Source organism: Nothobranchius furzeri, chromosome 8, assembly GCF_043380555.1.
Source record: "Nothobranchius furzeri strain GRZ-AD chromosome 8, NfurGRZ-RIMD1, whole genome shotgun sequence".
In the NCBI taxonomy this organism is placed as follows: Eukaryota; Metazoa; Chordata; class Actinopteri; order Cyprinodontiformes; family Nothobranchiidae; genus Nothobranchius; species Nothobranchius furzeri.
Window position 1 is genome coordinate 48,848,609 of NC_091748.1, and position 22,795 is coordinate 48,871,403.

The 22,795-nt window shown below is 44.3% G+C and overlaps 1 protein-coding gene across 3 annotated transcripts in view; it reads right to left on the reverse strand.

Annotated features, from left to right (window-relative positions):
* ncanb (neurocan b) overlaps positions 1-22,795 on the reverse strand; it is a 248,084-nt gene that overhangs the window by 103,687 nt on the left and 121,602 nt on the right. For 2 of the 3 annotated variants that reach the window (XM_015971620.3, XM_070554098.1), the window contains exon 10: positions 1,537-1,653. The exons of the other annotated variant lie outside the window; for it this stretch is intronic. In XM_015971620.3, the coding sequence (XP_015827106.3) occupies positions 1,537-1,653 (117 nt within the window). The remainder of the gene's footprint in view (positions 1-1,536; positions 1,654-22,795) is intronic. 3 annotated transcript variants of the gene reach the window in all.

The window sequence follows — 22,795 nt, forward strand, 5'->3', positions numbered from 1 at the left end:
GACCCTTTAAAGGGTTAACGAGAAGTCGCTCACACCCCCACTGCCCCTTGTGACCAGAAATGCGCACTTGCAACTTCAGACTAGCGGGCCGCCACCTGTTGGACTTGAGCTGACATGCCTGGCACTGCAGTCTGGTTCCAGCCTGCATTTCCCTGCATGTTTTAGATCATGAACACAGCTGATTTGTTTATTGAGTGATGAATCACTCCTGTAGACACTCATTAATGCTGGGGAGACATTTCAACTGTTAGATTAAAAAGATAAATACACCAGCAAGGAGATGCGTGTTACGTTGTTTTTACTAATGGACACCAGAGGGGCTAAAAGCAAGCCGAAACTGCCAAGTGTGCCTTCAGTCATCTATTTTAAGGACTTGGCAGATTTTAAGCTTGACTAGTTTTCATATCAGATATGTTTGGCTCATAATATACCTGTTTTTTTTTTGCGCATCAGAGCACCTGAAGGCTGTGCCTCACACTGGTCAACACATTTCCATTCACACAAGCAAAGTATTTTGTCTTTTTAGACAAAATGAAGACATATAACGATTATTTGTACCTGACTTAACCTCCTGAGACCCAAACTTGTATTTGGCGTGATTTAAAAGAAAAAAGCATATCTAGCTATTACAGGTAAGCTGACTCTCATCAGTGGCAACAAAATTACAAAAATTTAAATAAAAAAGAAGAAATTTTAATAAATATGTTGACAAATTTCCTTAAAAATTTGGGAAAATAAAAAAAAATTCTAATTCAAAGTCAAGGTCAAGTGTCTTTAAAAGGGTCTAAGAGGAAGAGAATGTGATTTCATAGTGCAAGGAGACAATGTCCACATATGTGGACACAGGGCCCTAGGAGGATAAGAACATAACACAAGCTGATGTGTTCAGGCGTCAACAAAATCAAAAGGTTTCTTCGTCCCGTTTGTAGCAGAGTGTGCAGCCTGCTGATACCACACTTTAATCAGCTACTCCACCCCTCACTGAGCTCAGAGCGGCTTTGTGTCCTTGCATGTCTCTGTTTTACCCACACACACACATACACACACACGCGTGCGCGCGCCGTCATACACCTAAATCACTGCGGCATCATTTTCTGACAGCCACACTCTCCCATCACGCAGCTGAATGAAAAGATGAGCTGCCTGCAGCTGGCGGGGCAGGAAGGTGAAAACACAGACACTCGTGCAGAAATAATCACACACGCTGTTGAGCATATACTCCTTCAACAGCCTCCGTCACAAACGGCTGACTTGCAGCATATGGATATTCCCTCTTCACTTTCAATTGGGGGAGCTCGATCCAAACAGTGCCGGACCTATCAGTGGAGCTCTGAGATTGGATCCACAGTCCCAAACACAGACTGCAACAAATCCCGCAGAGAGAGGCCGGCATGTTCCGCATGAATTCAAAGCATGCTAGAGTGCAGCTGTTAAACGTAGAGCCGCACATGCCTGTCTTTAAATCCCCACAGCATGTGTCTACAGCTGCTGACCTGCTAGGTCTCTGCACTCACACCTAGCCTGGGAGGAACTCACCAATCTCACAGTTCTCTCCAGAGAAACCCTGAGGACAATAGCAGCTATAGCCATCACCTTCCTGCAGGCAGCTCCCACCGTGGAGACAGGGGCTGGTCTGGCATGGGTTAGTCTCCACTGCAAAGAAAGAGTAAGAAAGAGGGAAGGGAGATTAACTTAAGGTGGCATTTATTTCATGAAGACAATTATAAATGTGGAACAAGTCCTATCATTATCCTGACAGCTCATCCCTGCTGTCCTATAGAGATGGAGGACTAGAAAAACTTGTCCTTGCCTTTGTGACTTCCTATGGTGATGAATTTGTTGTTGTATCTCTCATGTCCTCGTAGTAAATAGCAGCATTCTAGAAGGACAATCATTGCCCTCCCCGCTGCAGCACTATAGCTGCAACTACTTCTGGTTCACATAAATTAGCAGATTACCACCCAGTCATCCATACTGGTGCAGGAGTTCCCATCCTGGTTTACGGCCTTGTAGCAAACGCAACCTACACATTTTAAGTTTGTGGGTTATGACTCAACGTCCTTTCATGGGAAAAGTTTCGGTAGATAAATGGGGAGATTGAGAGGATTAAGTTGTAATTACTGCTCTTAAATTTTAAGATGGAACTGAGAGAGGAGGAAACTTTGACAAGGACGGTTAGAGCACAATGCCATAATCAGATTTTTTTTAAAATTCTGCACGCAAAGACTGACCATTGGGAACTGGGTAGATTAAGTGTCTTTTTATTACCCAATCCTGATAGGATTGCAGGGCCCTGACACAATCTGTTAGGCCATCTAATGCACTCCATCTTCTCCATAATAACGTCCAGTCTCACTTAATGATGCAGAGCTATGCTGTGCAGAACTCATCCACCTCCTTTAAAGTCTGGTAATACACTTGTGTGTTTATTTATGCATGCAGATGCGTCTAAACACACACGCTTTTCTGATCCTGATGCACTGCATGCAGTGAAGTCTGACAATGCATTCCTGAACTTTACAAAATTATTTACTGAAGCTTTGCACGCCATGCGGTTTCTGTAGGTTTATACTTCCTGCACACGTTTAAAGGAGTCAGTATCAAACACCCATAAGGGTAACGATTGACCTTGCAGTAAACATGATTCAGCTTCTCAAAGTTAAACTTTCCTGCAGAAGAGCTGGTAATGATGCACTGACCAGTAAGAGATGATAGGAAAATTGTCTTTGAAAATACATAAAAGAGATCTGCTTATTACAGGTTTTTTCGATTGCTAAAACTCAAAAAGCAAAAATGAGGCATACTTTTCACAACCTCTACTTCTGTTCCCAATCGCTTGACTCAATTTTTCACTACTTAAGATTTTCTTATCATATTAGAACTCTGATTTTCCTCCTTTACACTCTGATGTCAATTTCACATTACCTTGCTGTCAAAACACAGCACACAATTTTCAGGTTTACACACACTTCTCACATAAATTCTCAAAGCTTCAATCAACAACACACAAATATTCAAATCTCTAAACTGTCGGGTCTGGCGAGCAATTTGCAATCAGGGACTGCAGCATAAAAGTAAGTTTCCACAAGGCTACCCAGGTGTATGAGTGGTTTCAGGACCACCCACGGTTTTCCATTTTATACCTTCCACCTTATTCCCCCTTCCTCAATCCCACTGAGGAGTTTTTCTCAGCCTGGAGGTGGAAGGTGTACGAAAGGAATCCACAGAGCCAGGTCCCACTGCTTCAAGCCATGGAGGAGGCTTGTAGAGATGTGGCCTTTGAGGCCTGTCAGGGCTTCGTGAGGCACTCGAGGCGGTACTTCCAGCGCTGTTTGGACCAGGAGGACATCGCCGTTGATGTTGATGAGGCCCTCTGGCCAGACAGAGACCGGAGGCATGATGCCCCATGATTATGCTTGGATGGGGGGGGGGGGGGGGGGGGGGGGGGGGTATTAAACGTAAAAATAAAATGTTTTGTCTCAAAATTTGTGTGATGTCTAATGTTTGCCTCAGAGAAAAGTAGGCACTGTCATACATTCAGTGTGTAAAGCTTGGTTTATGCTTGACGCATTCACTTTCCGCTTGGTGATGCGGCTCGCGGATGGAAAGCGCTTCACAACTCGCAGTGTTTATGGTTTGTGCGGCTCGTCTCTGCGGTGAGCCAATATTCTCCCAAACTGAACGGGGCAGCATGGAGCTCTACGGCATGCATCCAACACTACACCATAGTAGAAGTAGAAATTACTGTTTACAACATGGCATTTCAGCATTTTTAACAGCGTCCTCGTCTTTTCCGACAGTGCGAGCTATTTCTCTCCAAGAATTACTAACAACATGTTGATCACGGTGATCTCTGAGAGCTGAATCATACAAATGTCTGTATTTACGAACCTCTGCCATACTAGTTCTTGCCGCTCCGCCATGTTTTTCCACGTCCAGCCGTCCGCGTGGCTAGAAATTTTCCTAGGTGCGCGTTGCGGAAATTTTGGGCCGTGCGGAGACGCGGTGGAGGGGCGTGGTTGTTAAAATGACGCAATTTCGCCGCGCGGACCTCACGGACGCGTCAAGCATAAACCAACCTTAATTCATTGTGTTCCATTTCGACAATTGTGTTTTCAGTTTTGCTCTTCAGTGTTCTTTCCATGCTTGGTAGTGTTCACCCAAAGGCTACTTGTGTTTAAGCAATGGATGGTATGTGTGCGTCATGTGAAAATGTGGCTGTGTTTACCAAATGAAAACATGTGTTCCATTTTGGGAACATGTTACGATATGTGATGGCAGGGTTTTGTTGCAAAGGGAAGCCACGGTTTAGGAATTTGTGTGTTATGTTTGGGGTTTTGAAATGTACAGTTTTGAAAAATGTGTTTTAGCAATCGAAAAAAACTGTAATTCAGGAGCGAAAAGGGAAGAACTGTACGTGCTTTGAAAACACACATGGTTCTAAGGTTAATGATGTGTGGTGGAAAAGTTATAAAAAGCATGCAGGATTTGAGAGTCTGGTTTGAACTAAAAGATGTCAAGTAATTGGACACAAGAAACAGTGAGGACTGAAGGAAACTATCTATTTGAGTTTATATCCATTCATGTGTCCCTAATGAGGGAAAGCAAAGTGGTCATCATTTACATTTTTAGTTCTTTTGAAAGTATGTTCTTTCACGTGTCAATCATCCAACCGAAGACAAAAAAAACTGTTGTTTTAATCAGGTGCTGAGTATTCTTGTCAGGTAAACACAGTAACAGGTTCATTTTGTACTCTTTTCTGTTGAGCTCTGGCTGATGAGAAGGTCAGATCACAAAAAAAGCAGAGGACCGCCTCGTTGCCTGAAGTATGCACCTCATTTACATTCCCTGCACGGTTTACCCTGACAGTAACGTCCTTTAATTATCTTGTCAAACAGAAGCTAAAAATCTACACTTGTTATAAAAGTGCAGAGTTTTGTTCCTAGATGAAGCAGAATATTCACTTAAAGTGTTTTACAGAAAATGTTTTCATTAGTGATCAGCATTCTAACTGTGGAGTTAATTTGTTTCTAATAATACAATCATACTATTATGATTACCATTGTTCCTGACAGTGAACTTTTGTTTAGACTCAAATGGCTCCAAGTGAAGGTGATGGCTTATTCTAATTTCCAACACAACTACTTTCTTAAAGGAATAGTTCAAACGTTTGAAATTGGGTTTCCATGGAAGGGTTATGAATTTGCATCATTTAATTGCAGATAATTCTTTGAACAGAGTCTGCTTGGAAAAATAAAGCAAATTTGTGATTGGATTGATATGCTAACGGATGCTTCAAGTAGGGCCAAAGTGGACTGCTGCCATTCTGAAACAGCTCCAATCTTAATGATGTAACAGCAGTACATTTGAGCTTTATTTTTCTTTAACTCACTTTACTAGGTTTCAAAATTAAGATACTTTTTTTTTACACAGACAGAACACATAGAATGTCCCTGGCACTGTATATAACACATATACATTGTGCAGCAGTTCCCAAACTTATTTAGCCACACACCCCCTTCTATGTCCTGACCATGTCGACGCACCCCCCAGCCCCACACCAGGGCTGAGAAGAACAAAGTCTTAGTGATCTTCAGAAAACTCAAAACTCTTTGCATTCCCCCTTTCCATCGATGCATTGAAACAAAAAGCTTTGACAGTAGAATGAACTCGACTAGAAACTGCAACTCACAGCAGGCAGGGTTTGGTTCCTTTGCATGCAGAGGTTCAGGTTCTTTGTGGAGCATCGGGCTGTGCACATTTGACTGTCTGTGAAAAAGTTTGCTTGAATGTTAAACAATATATCATTTAACCCACGGCCATGTAGAACATTGTCATCTATACAGTCTGTGGGATTTCAGAAGAAAATTAGCATATTCTCTCACAATATTGTAACTAGTCACAACTAAGTGGCTTATGATTAAAGTCAAAGCATTAATTTACCACCAAGCTACTCAAAATCAAAACTCAAACGTGAGTTTTAGGACCCGACTGCCTTTGGTAAGCTAGGAGAAAGAAAAAAAAACTCATAAAAAAAACAAATGAGTCAGTTTCTAATCCCCTCAACCCCAAAGTTTACATTTAAGTCAGACTTTTCTCATGCTTGCATACAAACCCTTCTCAGCTGCACTTATCTTCCACATTCTCCTCACATATCCTGTCAGAGATAATTTTGACATGTGAATATCTCTGCATGCAGCATTGGAAGTCACAGTTAGACAAATGTTTCTCCAGAGTGACAGACGTGTATCTGCTCTGGTGGAAGTTGCGGTGATGCACACAGTGCAGCTGACAGCTGAGCGCCGGATCACCAAGCAGTCACATAGAGGAGGGCCTGAGGAGCCAAGGAGGTGAACTTCTCACGGGCCAGTCCTCCTGTCATTTATGCTGCCGAGGGTGAAATCATGAGCTGCAGCCCGAGTGGTAATCTGAATTAATGCAACACACAGCTCTTTACTGTCAAGATAAATGAGTGATGTAACTAATCCAGAGGCTCTTACGCACTCAAACCGATCACTTGACTAACTTATTGGACATTTCATGTAAGTCTTGCAAGCTGACTGTGTTTCTTTACATTTTCTAAGCAGAGTGTACTTCTATTGGTCCAATTTTCTTCAGAAAAGAAACAATTTCTCATGCTAATTAAATCAGTTCCAGCAAAACTGCTTTAAAAATGACTTTAAAAGGGTCTTTTTTTCCCCCTATCTACCACTTGAGAAAAATGTTGTCTGTGGTAATGCAGAGAGCAAGGAAACCGAACAGGACATTGATCCAATCAGCAGACAATTAGTGACGACTTATTACACACAAATGAGGCTGTGTTCCTCGCCATCTGTCCACAAACAATAGCCTGCGGGCTCAGTGGGGAAATCACAGGTAACCAACTGAACGTGAGACGACGGCAGCATTTCAGTATAGACAGAAATGTTTGGCTTGGGTGAAAAAACACAAATAAACCCTGCCTTTAACGACAGCTGTGGCTGGTTTAGTGTCAACACATTTACTCCAGTACTTTTTTATTTTGATGGTATTTTGCTTTTCAAAATAAATGATTGTGGATTTGTATGTGTGAGCATGTTGAGTAAAATTTAAATGAAAAGAAAACAAGAGATTACAGGGGAAGCAAAGATGCTTCAGTCCATAAGAATGGCAGTAGAAGAAGATGAAAATTTAGCATGAAGAAGCAGAGGGGGAGAAGATGTCATCTAGAGCGGAGCAGAAAGTCACAGAGGAACCTAGCATACATTTCTTCCTTTTTTAAAGCTGGCTGCTAGCTTATGATTAATTACACAGCAGTCTTAAAATAGGTTGCTCCTTCTATCCCTACTTTAGCCACGCAGAAAGAGAAACACAGAAAGCCAGAGTCCAAATAGACAGTAGAAGAAGTGCAGCGTAGAATGAGATGGACAAATGGACAAAAGACAGACGTGGAGTTGAGGAGTTAGGAGTGACACACATTCATACACCTGACATAGGTACCGTAAATCCTCCAATATTAGCCTGTATTTAATTAACTGCCGGGTATCATATTTTGGCCGGTGTCAGAGTCGGCGGAGGTGAATAATGGCCGTTTTTTTATTGTGGCCGGGTGGAACAAGCAAGTACGGGGGGCGGTTGTGTCATCCGTCTCACTTTTGATTTGCCAGTGATAGACCGCGAGGGTAACTTTAACCGTGCGGAGACGAAGAGGAGGCAAAAATTTGATATCAAGTTCAAAGAGAACGTGCTGATTATGCTGCAGAACACTCTGGGGAGCAGTAGCAGGGGTTGTATGAACTAGTCACTAGTCGACTTCACCGCTCTATAGTGACTTTTTATGCCTGTCGTCGACTAGTTGCTGTCACGTGATAATGACCGGCAAGATGCAGTCCACGGAAAAGACAGCAGCCTGCTGTCAGCAGGTGACAAGCTCCTGCACGTCGGGAAGCAACGCGCTCTGCCAGAGCGTCGGTACTGACACCCGCCGTAAAACAGACATTTAACCAAATTGTGACCTTTACCCTCTTGTGATTTAACCTTCCCCTCACCCCAATCCTAACCTTAACCAGCTTGCACATGCAAAGCTCTGATTGTTGACGCGCTCCTGAGCACGGCCACAGTAACATTATCAAATCAGGTGTCGCCACCTCAAAAACTAATTTAACACGCGATCGTTCATGTCGGCTCATTTCCTTTTATGTTTTCTGTCTTTTATTCTTTTATTTGTGCCTGATGCGTTTCACTGCTGTGGAGCGGGGCGCATCACCTGTTTTGTCCTCAGTGACGCATCTCACTGATGCAGCCGGCGAGCACTCCACTGTTTTTGCGGTCGGTAGATCTTTTAGAACTGCAGTTCAAAGGTAACTCATAAGGTGAATATATATGAACCCAGGTAGCAGTTTTTCTTTAGGATTGAGAGGAGATGCAGGAAGATAATAAACAGGCAGGACAGAAAAATAGTCAAATAAAAACAAGTTAGTTTTTGTACCTGGTGGTTGCAACAAACAGACACCATTGAAGGTAATCAGAAGTGAGGAACAGAAAATGAAATAATTATTTTAATGTTTAGAGAAGCAGAAACTCTGAGAGGCTGCCGGCGCACCAGTGAGTTTGCGGCCGCTAGGCAGGGGGAGGGGGGAGAGGGCTGAAGCAGAAACTACCGTTGTTAAAAGAAATGTGTTTAACTTTGAAAATGTGGGCGCAATTTTAATTGTCAAAAACTCCAGCGAACCATTAGTTCATTTTGCTCAAATAGAAATAGAGGCCTGCCTCTAATACTGGCCCTCCTTCCAATAAAGGCCTGGAGCTTGATGAGCTTGAGTCAAACACAGGCCCGGGCCTGTATTAGAGGATTTATGGTAAGTCACCATTTTTGGCACAGAGTATAATAATAATAATAATAATTCTTGCATTTCAAGGAACTTAAGGTCACTGTACAACAAAAGTAACAGACACCAAGTTAAAAACAAGCTAAAACAAATGACATAAAAACCCTAGTAGGACTTTAAACTGATCTGTTGTTTAACTGGGAGCCAATGGTGTTGCTGGAGGATCGGGCCAGTTTAGTGTGATGAAGCAACATTACGATCAATAAAGTCACCTTATGTTTATGTTTATTTATGTTTATTTATTTGGCAGACGCTTTTATCCAAAGCGACTTACAATTTATAACCTATAGGGCATGTTGTGATCTGTGGGGGAAACCGGAGTACCCGGAGGAAACCCACGCATGCATGGGGAGAACACGCAACTCCACACAGAAAGGCCGCAGCCGAGTTTCGAATCTGCAACCTTCATGCTGCGAGGCAACAGTGCTAACAACTGCGCCACCATGCAACCTTATTATAACCCACAGATTATTTTTATTAATGGAGCTTTTTTTAAGCTGCATCTTCATGGCAACTCAGTAAAAACAGCTAAACAGGAATGTTTGACTGGAACCTCTGATCCTCAGGAGTTTACAACTTCACCTGAGCGCAGGGCCGGAGTGGGACACATTTTCAGCCCTGGAGTTTCAGACCCCAGACCGGCCCACTTAACGAATTATTATTAAAATCATGTTAGAACTTTATATGTATAGTCTACAAAAGCACACTACTCGGTAAAGCCTCGTAATTCAGTGCAATAAAGAGTTGCTTTACAATGTAGGTTTATTTGAACATCAGTGCACATCTCCAACATTGTTCTTTACAACACATTCTCTAACAATATAACAATCTACATTCTGTTCAAACAGCTGTTCTGAGATTTTCAAACCTTTAAAATGAAATGACTCAGCACTCCCTTTCCCACTTTTTCCAGTTTCCCTAGACTCACCTGCACACAATTAAAATAATCATCTGTAAAGCTTTAGCACATTTGATATGGAAAACACATCTTTGTAACCAATTAAAATATTTTCTATGGCAAAATATGCAGGCTTATTTAATTTTACTTTCATTCTAATAACGATCTGTTGTGGGCTTTGTGCATTTACTAACAGAAATACATCAGGTCACTACTATTATTTGGACATTAAAATTATTATAATGAAACTGATGTTTGCTTGTTTGCACATGAGTTGGCTCACCTTCTATCCCAACAGGAGCAATACCCTCACTGCTGGCTCCTGGCTCTTCTTCTGACACTAAATCACATTGTGTGAAAATTGTCACAATTCAGCATTCATTTTCCTTTTTTACACGCTTTCTGATCAATGCTGAATCATCTAGCATTTTAGGACACTTTCATATAGAGCCAGGATAGTTTTCATCATATAAATTTTAATAATATTCAGTTCACTGACTCAATAAGTAATCCTACCTGTACATGTCCACTCTGGAATTGTGGGCTTCTGCCTGGTGCTTATTAGGCCTACTGGATCTTGTGTTTGACTCTGACAAGACAGTTTGGTGGCATCAGTCACATCATACTGTAAATTATATTACATAACGTTATGTCATGATGCCATATAATTCATTATTGACGCTTAATTAACTTGAATGGTGATTTGCAGCCGGTAAAGTTTAACATCTTGACTTGCCTTACCCATTTTATCTTCATTTGAAGTTAAAGACCGCGAGCTTGTTTGAGAAAAAAATGTGCTCATTTTTGCACATTTAGCTGCATCCAGGGCCAGATTAACACTTTGTTGTACCCTGGGCAACAATATTCAAGGGCTCCATCATCACGACCCGAGGATCACCATAATATGGTCACATACAAAATATTTTACTGTAATATGCAGTAAATATACTCAATGCTTGAATGCCTGACATCACGTAACCCGCTCAGGGTAACCTTTGACCCACCTTGTGTGGACTGACCAATGAGGAGAGGGTCTTAACTTGAGGCCCTCTCTACATTGGTCAGTCTGCATGAGACTGACTCTCAACTGACGTTCAGTCATAGGCAGCGAAGCGTCTCTGTGCAGCGCAAAAGCCCGGGTGGACAGTTTGTTTAATGTAGGGTGATCATATTTCCATTTCCAAAAAAAGAGGACAGGGGATCTGTGCCTATGACGTCACACTATGGCAACACCACACAAACCATGCTGGGACCCATTTTTTTGTAAGAACTAAATTAATATCAGATTCTGCCAATAAAAGGGCTCTAAAACAATTCATATGTAAATATTTAGCATATTTATTGCAAAATCTCATTTTTCTGCTTTAGTGCTGCAACAAGGTTTTATTAATAATAAATTATTACACCTTTTGTTTTACTACAGCATTGGTAAGCTTCCTGTGCACAGATTATTAAAGGTGCTTGTTTCAGCTGTGAGATTAGACGATAGGATCAATGAAAAAATAAGTTGTCCCACACTCCATGGAAACTTCCAGAGAATCCACAAATAGTGGCTTTCAAACGGTTTTGTTACTTTTTGCAAGTTTAGAAAAGAAGCAGATGAGACAGCATGTCTGATAATTTAGTTTTTCATCTGATAATATTAGAACATGTCAGTGATGTCTGAGGGGCTTTTATAAACACTGTTTAACTAACTCTACTGGAGAGGGTATGAATTACACAGAGGCTTCTGGGGAGCCCAGTTATGGGGTGGGTGGTGGTGGGGGGGGGGGGGTCATTTTACCTTGGCCCCCAAAATGTCTTGAAACGGCCCTGGGTGTGTGACTGAGTTTTGAAGGTGATCTGAATTGTATCAGATGTGTAAATATGACATGTGTATAACTTATTGTTTTATACAGGTAAAAACTTGTAGTGGAGATAAATCTACCTACATTTTACTTTTCAACACTTAGTTTTGTTTTCTTGTTTTTATTTAAATATTTTCCTGTCCTGTCTGTCTCTCATCTTCCTGCGTCTCCTCTAAACTCTCCAGAAAAAACTGCTGCCAGGATTCTTACTTTTTCACCTCATCAGTTACTTCTGAGCAGATCAAAGGGATCTCCTGACCGCAAAGCGGAGAGCGCGTTTCGATGCTGCGTCAGTGAGGTGAAATCACCGCAGCACCGCGCAGCACAGGTGATGAGCTGCGCAGCAGCAGAGCGCTTCAGGCACAAATAAGACAGAAAATAGAGAATATGTGCGGACATGTACGATCGTGTGCTAATTATAGCTTTTTGGTTGCGCCACTTTGAGAATGGACCGTGCGCTGGAAGCAGCTGCCTGGAGCGCTGCGCAAGAACGCGCTGTGCCGCTCTCTGTGCTCTCTGCTCAGAAGAGTCCATAAATGATGTAATATAGATAGAAAACTTGTTTCCGGCTCCCCTGGATGTGTAAGATATACAGCTCCCCCATAATTCGATCGCTGCTCCTGGATGAAAAGCCGGACATTTTCATCAATACGACCGCGGACCCCCAGTCCGGACGCCCCGACAGAGAGTGAAAAGTGGACATGTCCGGGGAAAACCGGACATACGGTCACCCTAGTTTAATATAATGCGGGAGATTACAGACATGCCTACAGTATTTTGCTCGTGCGCTTGCTGCCCTGGGCCCCTTAGAGTTCGTGGTTCCTGGTCAATTGCCCAGTTGCCCATATGGTTAATCCGGCCTTGGCTGCATCTGTTTCCAACGCTTTCCTCTTTTTAATTCTTGCCTTCTCCGCGCCACCCTTGCTCTTTCTACTTTCCATCTTTCCGTCAACTGCGTGGTCACGTGGTGCGCACAGGCGCATACGGGGAAAAAAAACGAGCTTCAGCCTGCAGGTAGAGCCAGCCAGAGACAGCCGGGGGAAGCGTATGTGATCAGCCCGGCGGCCTCAGTGCCATGACTGAACACCGGCACCAAAAAATAAAAATAAAATGATAAAAAACAAAAACGAGAGCACCGGCCCCATGCGGCCCAAACATCGCGCGGCCCACCAGGAATTCTCCAGACCCTCCCGATTAGCCACTCCGGGCCTGCCTGAGCGGTTGTTCTGATGGTAAGACTAAACCCTGCAGAGCTGATTGCACACACCAACACACACACACACACACACACACACACACACACACACACACACACACACACACACACACACACACACACACACACACACACACACACACACACACACACACACACACACACACACACACACACACACACACACACACACACACACACACTTCCATTGTCTGAACATACACCTGCTTATCACCTGCCACGTGGCTGTGCATAGACTCACTGAACCCTGTAATAGCTTTGCTGAGACAGAGATCATGCCTCAGCCTGTTCAAGTGTTACCCCTCTATGAGAATGATGAGCCATCACCTGAGCCCAGCAAGAGCTAAGCCTTTAAAGTTTAATGCTATGCTACATTGCTAAGAGGTACTAAAGCGCACAGAACGTTTAAAGCCACACGAATGGCAGAGCTAAACCTCGCTGTACGGTCTTAAATGTGGCTGTTGTGGCTGTCGTTAAAACTCCAGGTTTGAAATATTCATGCTGTCACTTGCATGATGGCTGCAGAAACATGTGTTTTATGATTCAAAAGGGGATAAATCATGCATCAGTGAACGAGTCATCATCAGTGCTGAGCTCATCTCTGAACAGTCTAATCTAGCTGAACCTGCAGAGCTTCTTATAGGAAGATATTGTTAGGCTGTCGGTGTGGAGCCCATGAATATTTAATGTTTAATCCATGTTTTTTTCTAATTAAGCACATTAGGAGCGTGCACTTTAAAGTGTAAGCCCTAAACTGCAAGTGGGAGCAAAGAAAAACCGCGAGTGAAATAGAAAAGGGGCAAGAATGTGAAAAAGGTGAAGACCTTTCATGGGTGGCCTTGGACATCTGTAATTATACGGAATTATCTTGCATTTGGAAATTGAGTCATATGTACAAATTTAAGTTGTCACAAGCGTGCCGGTGAGTGAAATGGAGGTGAGGATCCTCACGCGGGTGAGGAAGGAGGCAGGCAGGCAGACAGGAACATTTAAAGGGTTTTAATGAGACACACAGGACAATGAAACTATGATCCACAAAGAGACACAGAACTGAAGGGGTTTAAATACAAGAGGGCTGGGAGCTTGGATGATTGGAGAACGAGAGGCAGGTGGGAGCAATTAACAGAGACGCAGGCTGAACCAAATGGGGAGACAGGACAGGGTGTGACAGTACCCCCACCCCCCCCACCCCCCACCCCCCCCAAAGGGCGGATTCCAGATGCCCACAGGAACATAGAGCAGGGCGGGAGGAGGGGGACCCGGAGGGGTAGCCGAGAGGGACTGAGGGGGCGACGGAGAGGAGGCAGGGACCAGTAGTCCGGGGATCGACCACTGGACGGAGACAGCGTCGACCACGGGACCGGAGACGGCGTCGACCACGGGACCGGAGACGGCGTCGACCACGGGACCGGAGACGGCGTCGGACCACGGGACCAGAGACGGCGTCGCCCACGGGACCGGAGACGGCGTCGACCACGGGACCGGAGACGGCGTCGACCACGGGACCGGAGACGGCGTCGACCACTGGCCCGGAGACGGCGTAGACCACGGGACCGGAGGGGACGTCGACCTCTGGACTGGAGGGAATGCCGACCTCTGGACTGGAGGGAATGCCGACCTCTGGACATGAGGTAATGTCGACCTCTGGACACGAGGGAGCGCCGACCTCTGGACACGAGGGAGCGCCAACCTCTGGACACTAGGGAGCGTCGACCTCTGGACACGAGGGAGCGCCGACCTCTGGACACGAGGGAGCGTCGACCTCTGGACACGAAGGAGCGTCGACCTCTGGACTGGAAAGAGCGTCGACCTCTGGACACGAGGGAGCTTTGACCTCTGGACATGAGGGAGCATCGACGTTTGGATACGAAGGAGCGTCGACCTCTGGATACGAAGGAGTGTCGAACTCTGGACTGGAAAGAGCGTCGACCTCTGGACTGAAAAAGAGTGTCGACCTCTGGACTGGAAAGAGCCTCGACCTCTGGACTGAAAAAGAGTGTCGACCTCTGGACTGGAAAGAGCCTCGACCTCTGGACTGGAGAGAGCTTCGACCTCTGGACTGGAGAGAGTGTCAACCTCCGGACTGGAGAGTGCGTCGACCTCTGGACTGGGGAGAGCGTCGACCTCTGGACTGGGGAGAGCGTCGACCTCTGGACTGGAGAGAGCGTCGACCTCTGGACTGGAGAGAGCGTCGACCTCCATCGATTTCTGGTCCAGAGGTGTCGACTTCTGGACCGTCGACCTCTGGTCCGGGGGCGTCGACTTCTGGTCCGGGGGCGTCGATTTCTGGTCCGCCGACTTCTGGACCGTCGACCTCTGGTCCGGGGGTGTCGACTTCTGGTCCGGGGGCGTCGGCTTCTGGACCGTCTGCCTCTGGACCGCCGGCCTCTGGACCGCCGGCTTCTGGACCGTCGGCTTCTGGAGTGGAGGAGGAGTTGCTGCAGACGGGACCGCTTGGACAGGCTGGACCGAATGCGGTGCAACCTCCGGGACCACCGCTGGAACTGGATGCGTTGCGACCTTTCGGACCACCACGGGAACTGTATACGGTGCGACCTCCGGGACCACCACGGGAACTGGCTGTGATGCATCCACCGGGACCACCGCTGGAACACGAGCTGACTGAACTGGTGGTGTTGGAAACTGGGAGAGCAGGGAGGATAGATTGTCCAGCTGGAGCTCCTGGAGACTGAGGCTCTGATGGAGTTGGGCCAGCTCAGCTCGGAGACCAGCAAGCTCTGCTGGGTGGACTGCGGGCTCGATCCTTTGTCCAAGAGATGAGGGAGCTGCAGACTGGACCAGAGCCTTCTCCTGGTAATTCGGGGAGGATAGGGTGTCCAGCTGGAACTCCTGGAGGCTGACGAGTTGACGGAACCGGCCAAGCTCCGCCTGGAGGCCGGCGAGCTCTGTCTGCTGGGCTGTAGGCATGGTCCCTCCGCCTGCAGATGACGGAGGCGCTGATTGGACCGGAGACGGGACTGCTGGTCTGACTGGGGGTGGGTCCAAGCTGGCGCGCCGAGCTGGAGCTGCAGGGAGCTCGCGGCTCCGTCCCGGAACCAGGGGTGATGGTGGAGCCCGGCATCCTTCCCAACGCCGTGGGCCAGCTCCGGGGGAGCACACTGCCAGTCTGGTGCCCACGTAGCAGGAGCGGTCTAGCTGCGTCTCCTGGTCCAACCTCACATCTAGCTCCGGGAGGGCGGAGGGGATCATCGCAGCCAGGGTTCGGCGACGGCGTCTGCGGTGAGACGAGGCCAGAGGAGGAGAAGCCGGCCGGTGATCAGCGGTTAAAAACTGGAGCAAACACTCCCAAGGAAGAACCTCCCCGCTGGATCCTTTACTGGGTTGGTTCATTCTGTCACAAGCGTGCCGGTGAGTGAAATGGAGGTGAGGATCCACACGCGGGTGAGGAAGGAGGCAGGCAAGCAGACAGGAACATTTAAAGGGTTTTAATGAGACACGCAGGACAATGAAACAATGATCCACAAAGAGACACAGAACTGAAGGGGTTTAAATACAAGAGGGCTGGGAGCTTGGGTGATAGGAAAACGAGAGGCAGGTGGGAGCAATTAACAGAGACGCAGGCTGAACCAAATGGGGAGACAGGACAGGGTGTGACATAAGTCAACACATGATGGAGTTTCTTCTTTAGTGACCTTGAACGCTGTATCATTCTGTGCACGTTTTGTTTGAAAACACAAATGGTTACATTTATTTGTCGGGCTCTAAGGTTCAATAAAAAAAGGCTTTCAGGATTTGAGCCAATCAGAGGCAAAGAGAAGGATGCTGAGTCTAACGCCAGCGACTTGCCTCAATGACCCCATTCAATTTTGCAAGCTGGCATTTCCCTTCAGTACCTCCATCATTACAAGCTTTGTTGGAAAACTCTTGCATGGATAATCTTTACATCATCATCATCATCATCATCAACATCATCATCATCATCATCATCATCAACATCATCATCATCATCATCATCCTTTGGTTATTGAGCATTGATTGTGGTGTCTCCTTGTCTGCTTTAAACACTTTATCTGTATATAAAATAATATACTACATCATACAATGTTGTAATGACTGCAGCTTAGAAGGAATGTGTCATCCTTTGTTATTTGGAGCCCCAAAGAAGAAATCCCACCTTAGAGGCTGTGGAGAGACAGCTGGAACTGTTGTGAAGAAGTCATAAATTACAAGGTGACTCTGTGGAGACTCCATTCTCCTCCAATAGCATTCTGCTATTATAAGCAGGCTTAGGAATGTGCCGTTACCAAATTAGGACTTTTTAGGGGTGCTGGGCTGCATCGGTGTACTGATGCTTGCATTGCAACATGGACCAGATTGTAATAAACCGGTTATCTTTTTTAAATTCAACTTAGCCATCACTGAGTCATACCACTCCAAGATACAAGACCAGCTCAGCATGAAAATTAACTACCTTCTCATGTGGTGAGATGCAGCTTATATCACGTACAACTCAACAAGTAAAAGAGTCACTGTGATGATTTTGGAGCTTTTACTGCTCTACTGCAGTGTTTACAACTGTAACAGCTCATTTTAACTAAAGTGCACAATGTTTGCTGCAATAGTCTCTAGTTGTGGTTCCAATAATAGCTGAAACCATTCAATTTGAATGAGATTGGTTATGAAGTTTACCAACTAAATACATAAAAAACAGGTCGCATTGATTTGTCAAGGTTTCATTTTCAAAATATCGCACAAACCACTGGACAATTTTTAAAGTGTAGAACATATTCAACACATTAGCAGTGGTCTCTAGTATGAATGCTTTGTAAGTTGTACTCTGGGAAAAAAAAAAACCCAGAAGCGCCTGTATCAACACAGAGAGGAGTGGAGGGGAGAGTGGCAGAACACGGCAGAATTTGGAGTTTTCCTGATATCTGGACATCTCTCATCGAATTGGCTAACAGCAACACGACTCTAACGCTGACTCTGTTTGCTTTGCAACATGTATGTTCAATCTCCACAAATAACAAGCCTGGAGGAGTTCTGCTGTGTGGAGGAATTGCTAATGCTAATGGTTACCTTTTACCAGCTAAGATGTTCTCTGCTGTTTCCTGGATGCTAAACCAACAACAGCCTTCCCCCTCATGAGTCAGGATGGGTGAGTCCATGAATGCTAAGTGGCAGTGTGATGTAGATCTGTCAGGATTTTCTAATCCTAGAGTTTCACCGTCTATTTTCTATCAGAAGCAGCAGATAAGTGTAGGAGGCACGCACAGCCTGCATGAAAAACTCAGAGTGAAAGATAATAATCAGAAATAAGATTTTAAAATGACTTTTTCAGTATTTCACACCTTTGACAAAGAAAAGGAAATCACTCAGAAAGTTACTTATGGATGAATCTACATCTGATAAATCTTTGGAGTCAATGTGACTCAAGATGGCCTCACTGATAAAACCAATTTTACAGATAGTGAGCACTTTATTCAAGTTACTTGCTGAGAGTCATACACAGTAAGATCTGTGTGAATCTGTTCATTGTCACCTTAAGATTTGACCAAAACCTTATTATTCCATCGTTTCTCAAAACAAGATGATCCTAGTTTAAAGCTTTGGTGTTTAAAGTGGCAGGTCACGTGCATTCCTTCAAGCAATGCTACTGTACGCCTTTAATTCTAGTTACAAGTCTTTGTTCATCCCTATGCTGCTGTTTTCTTTGCTGTTTTGCTAAAAGACACAATTTTTAATGTGACTGAATTCACAATAATTCACGTAGTTTCAGTTATAATTGCTGGAAAGCAAAACAGCCTGGGTATCTGACTGAAAATCCACATATAAGGACTACATTTTCAATTGCAGTACTTGATCTGTGTGTAAGCTTGTCTTCTGTTCAAGGTTACCTTCATCAGTCATTCATTATGTCATTGATCTGACCGCAAAACACGTTAAAATAGAAATGTAAAAGCAGTGCAGGAGCATTGTTCTGACAAAAAAACAGCAATAAGTGGTACAATTAAAAAAAGATCTAATGTTAGATGAATATTTTGGGTTAAATCTGTAAAAATGGAGAGAGGCTGTAGTGTTTCCAGCCAGGGTTATTGCTCTTTTTACAGCAGTCTAAAAACAGGAAGCTCATTCAGGACAGATGAGCTACAATTTCTGCCACAGCAAGCCTAACAAAAAAATATGAGGCCTTTATTTGCTTCATACAGATAAGTCTTGTCTTTAACAAGCAGATCAGAGCCCCCATGCATTCCTCGATTACTTCAAGGTGATTCATTTACAAAGGAGAACAATGTGAGGAAAGGGAGAGAGCAACAAGGTGTGGAGCAGGACAGGGGAAGAGATGGATTATTGTACTTGTTGGGGAATCCAGTCGATGCAAGAGATATCAGGAGATGTCCCAGCGGTCAGTCAGCAAAGTCAGACAGTTTTAAGTTCACAAAGAGTAAGGTTGGCCACCCTCAAACCTCAGAAAAACTAGGATTCTGGCGGTCTGTCGTTTTAATTAACTGCACACAAGTGAAATCTAAAGAAGGAAATGAATGAAAAATAGGTTCTTTTTTACTTTTTACTTTCTTCAGTACAGAAACAGTTTCAGATCTGGTCTTTCTACTGTAACTGTGATATTTGACATTTAAAGGACAAACAGATGATTTGATAGTGTCATGATAACGGATATGGCTAAACATAAACATGGGATGATTGAATGAAAGGTTGCCAGTGGCAACAAAACAAAATACACAGATTCAGCCAAACAACCTGAAGGTCAGTCCTGTTGTCAGCATTACAGCCTCTGATGTGTTTTACTCAGCGCTTGGTTTAAATCTTTACACACTTTCTAACTGATCTATCGCAAAATATACAAAAAAGTATAATTTTTTCTGGGTACAGGCACTTTCTGTTCTTAACACTAAAACTTGAACAAAATCAACTAACAGGAACTTGAAGCCAGCTTGACCAAAACCAGCAGATTCAACCCCCCAGCACAGTTTGGTAATGTGTTCATGTCTGAAAGGAAAGGCTGCACATGGAGCAGGTGTGGTGATGTGATTACTGCATGGGGCCCGAGTAGAGCAGAGTCTGACAAAGTAGGGCTGATGAGCGCAGCAGGGGAGAGAGCTGCTATTTCAACTCATCTGACCACATGCTGCGCCCTATGACTAGCTGCACACACACACTCACACACACACACACACACACACACACACACACACACACACACACACACACACACACACACACACACACACACACACAAAAGAGGACGCACACATACACATACACACACATGCTTATACGCATGCACACACACACACACACACACACACACACACACACACAAAAGAGGACGTACACATACACATACACACACATGCTTATACGCATGCACACACACACAAAAGGATGGCGCACACATACACATACACATACATGCTTATACGCACGCTCGCACGCACACACACACACACACACACACACACACACACACACACACACACACACACACACACACACACACACTCACGCTTACGCACACACACACACACACACGTGTGTGTCCAGGGATCAAAACGATGCTGGATGTATCAGTTGCATCCAACATATTGCTGAAACCATTCTATGTAGTTGAAAGTCTTTGTTATGACAGATGATGATGAACTGTGAAGATATTTAAATGAGGATGAACTATTCCAAGTTTTCTGCAAATAATTCAACGTTACACGGTTATTTAAAAGCAGAAATATCACCGGCAGCAAAATATTTCCATTCAGAGAAGTGACTGATGGAAAAACGTTGTTTTCAGCTTTAATCCCAGCTGAAGCATGAAATGTTTTCCCCATCTTTCTAAACACACAAGAAGTGGTAAGAGAATCCTGAGGCAACAGAGAGCAGCTGATGCTGATGTGCTCTTGGTGAGCACCTCGTGGACCAAGCGTCAGACTGCATTAACTAGAAGAGGAGCAGAAAGGAGTAACACATTGGCAATTCAATCCAATTCAATTCAACATGCCAGCACACAGACCAACAAATGAGGCGGGTGCTCATTGTTACAACACCAGCAAGTGTAGCACCCCAGCTCATCCTAAACAAATAGCATTATCTGGGCTGCCAGTGTGTCGGGAAAATAATCACACAGGTTTCTCATCACACTCACCGGGGTCTTTTCCCCAGGGTTTTTTAACTCTCCTATTTCGGGTCAGAGACAAAAGACCCCCCCATTCCTCCTTCCCCAGGATTCACTGATTTCCCTCTTTCCTATTCACTTTCTCTCTCTTTCTTTGCATTTTTAATCACAATTGTCTATTTTTGCTTATTTAAAACATATTTTTAATCATTTAGAAAAATATTTTTTACATTTAAAATTTTTTGGTTTTGTGCCTCGTGATTTTTATCTTGAGAGGCGCTATAGAAAAGATTGTTTTCTTTCTTTCTGTCTTTCTGTCTTTCTTTCTTTCTTTCTTTCTTTCTTTCTGTCTTTCTTTCTTTCTTTCTTTCTTTCTTTCTTTCTCCCATTATGTTATCTTCTTATAATGAATATCTTAAAAAAGTGGAATACTTATTTATTAAATTGCAAACACATCCATCACTTCTCCGGCCATTCCCCATTAGAAACCTTTCTCTCTCTGAGACTTGTCATATTTTCCTCCCTGTGAGTCCTCACCCCGGGAACAGATCTGTGGGCGTGTCTGACATGCCCTACACAAAGAGACCTCTCAACCCCTCCACCTGCTGTGTGCTGACTGCAATGTGATTCGTTCGGACTGATGTCTGGGAGCCAAACACCTCTGCCACTGCAGAGCTCGCCTTCATCCAGAGGGAGTGAAGCCTCGCAGGAAATCTGGAAGCTGGGCAGCTCCAGCTGGGTGCACTCATCCTCGCCACTGCCACTCCTCCGTGGTTGCAAAGCGCTTCTATTTAAAATGATGTATTTCAGTGTTAACCTTGATGGCAGGCTACAGTGTGTGTGTGTGTGTGTGTGTGTGTGTGTGTGTGTGTGTGTGTGTGTGTGTGTGTGTGTGTGTGTGTGTGTGTGTGTGTGTGTGTGTGTGTGTGTGTGTGTGTGTGAAAATGTGAAGAAAAAAACAACTTAAAGCTGTTGATGAGCATGCTAAAGGAATGATGCACCACCCAAATAATTTAAAGCCACAATATATCGGGGTTTTGATTTAACATAAGTGCACAGTGACCTCTTAAGGGACAAACTAGGTTAGATCCTGATAGGAAAGTGAAATATTCTTTCACCTCAGGGAAACAGATTCCTGACATTTAATCTGATGCAGGTTGAATGCTCCCTTGTAACGCTTTCATAACCCAGCACAGCCACACAATGACTCCACACAGACGAGTTGACTCTTCCTGACAGTTTGCTGTCAAGCTATCTGTCTCCATTCATTCCTCTCATAATCTCCCATTTGGAAACGTTCAGAGGTGATGTTCTTTGCTTTGAGCTCCATGCACCCTCGTGAGCCCTAAGGTTGTATCAGACAATAAAAACACTCACTCATTGGAAAAGAAATAAAAAAACACAGGATATTCCTTTTGGACTGCAGAGTGTATTTTTAATTGGTGTGTGTGTGTGGGGGGGTGTGGGGGGGGGGCATATAATATAGGTTTATTTTATCGTGTTTAAAGAGGTGTTTAAAAGAAAATGACTACGATAAAACAGAAAGGGGTTGAAGACACTTTCATGACTTCCACTTCCTTGGATTTGCAATTAACAGCAAAGTGCTTGTTTTATTATTTCTAAGTGAGTCTTTTGGTTTAAATGTTCAAATCCCAAAAAGTCAAGAGGACCAAATGTTCTTCTTCTTTGGAGAGGTAGTGATCATCGTTAAAGTGCAAAGCACGTGTTTTTATGGAGGAGATGGGAAGAGGATTTGTTGAAACGTTGATTTTTCCTGCATATTATTTTCTATGTGAAACAACTAAACAATCCATTTGCCATAACAATCTGTGTTATACAATCTAAAATAAATCTAGCTGT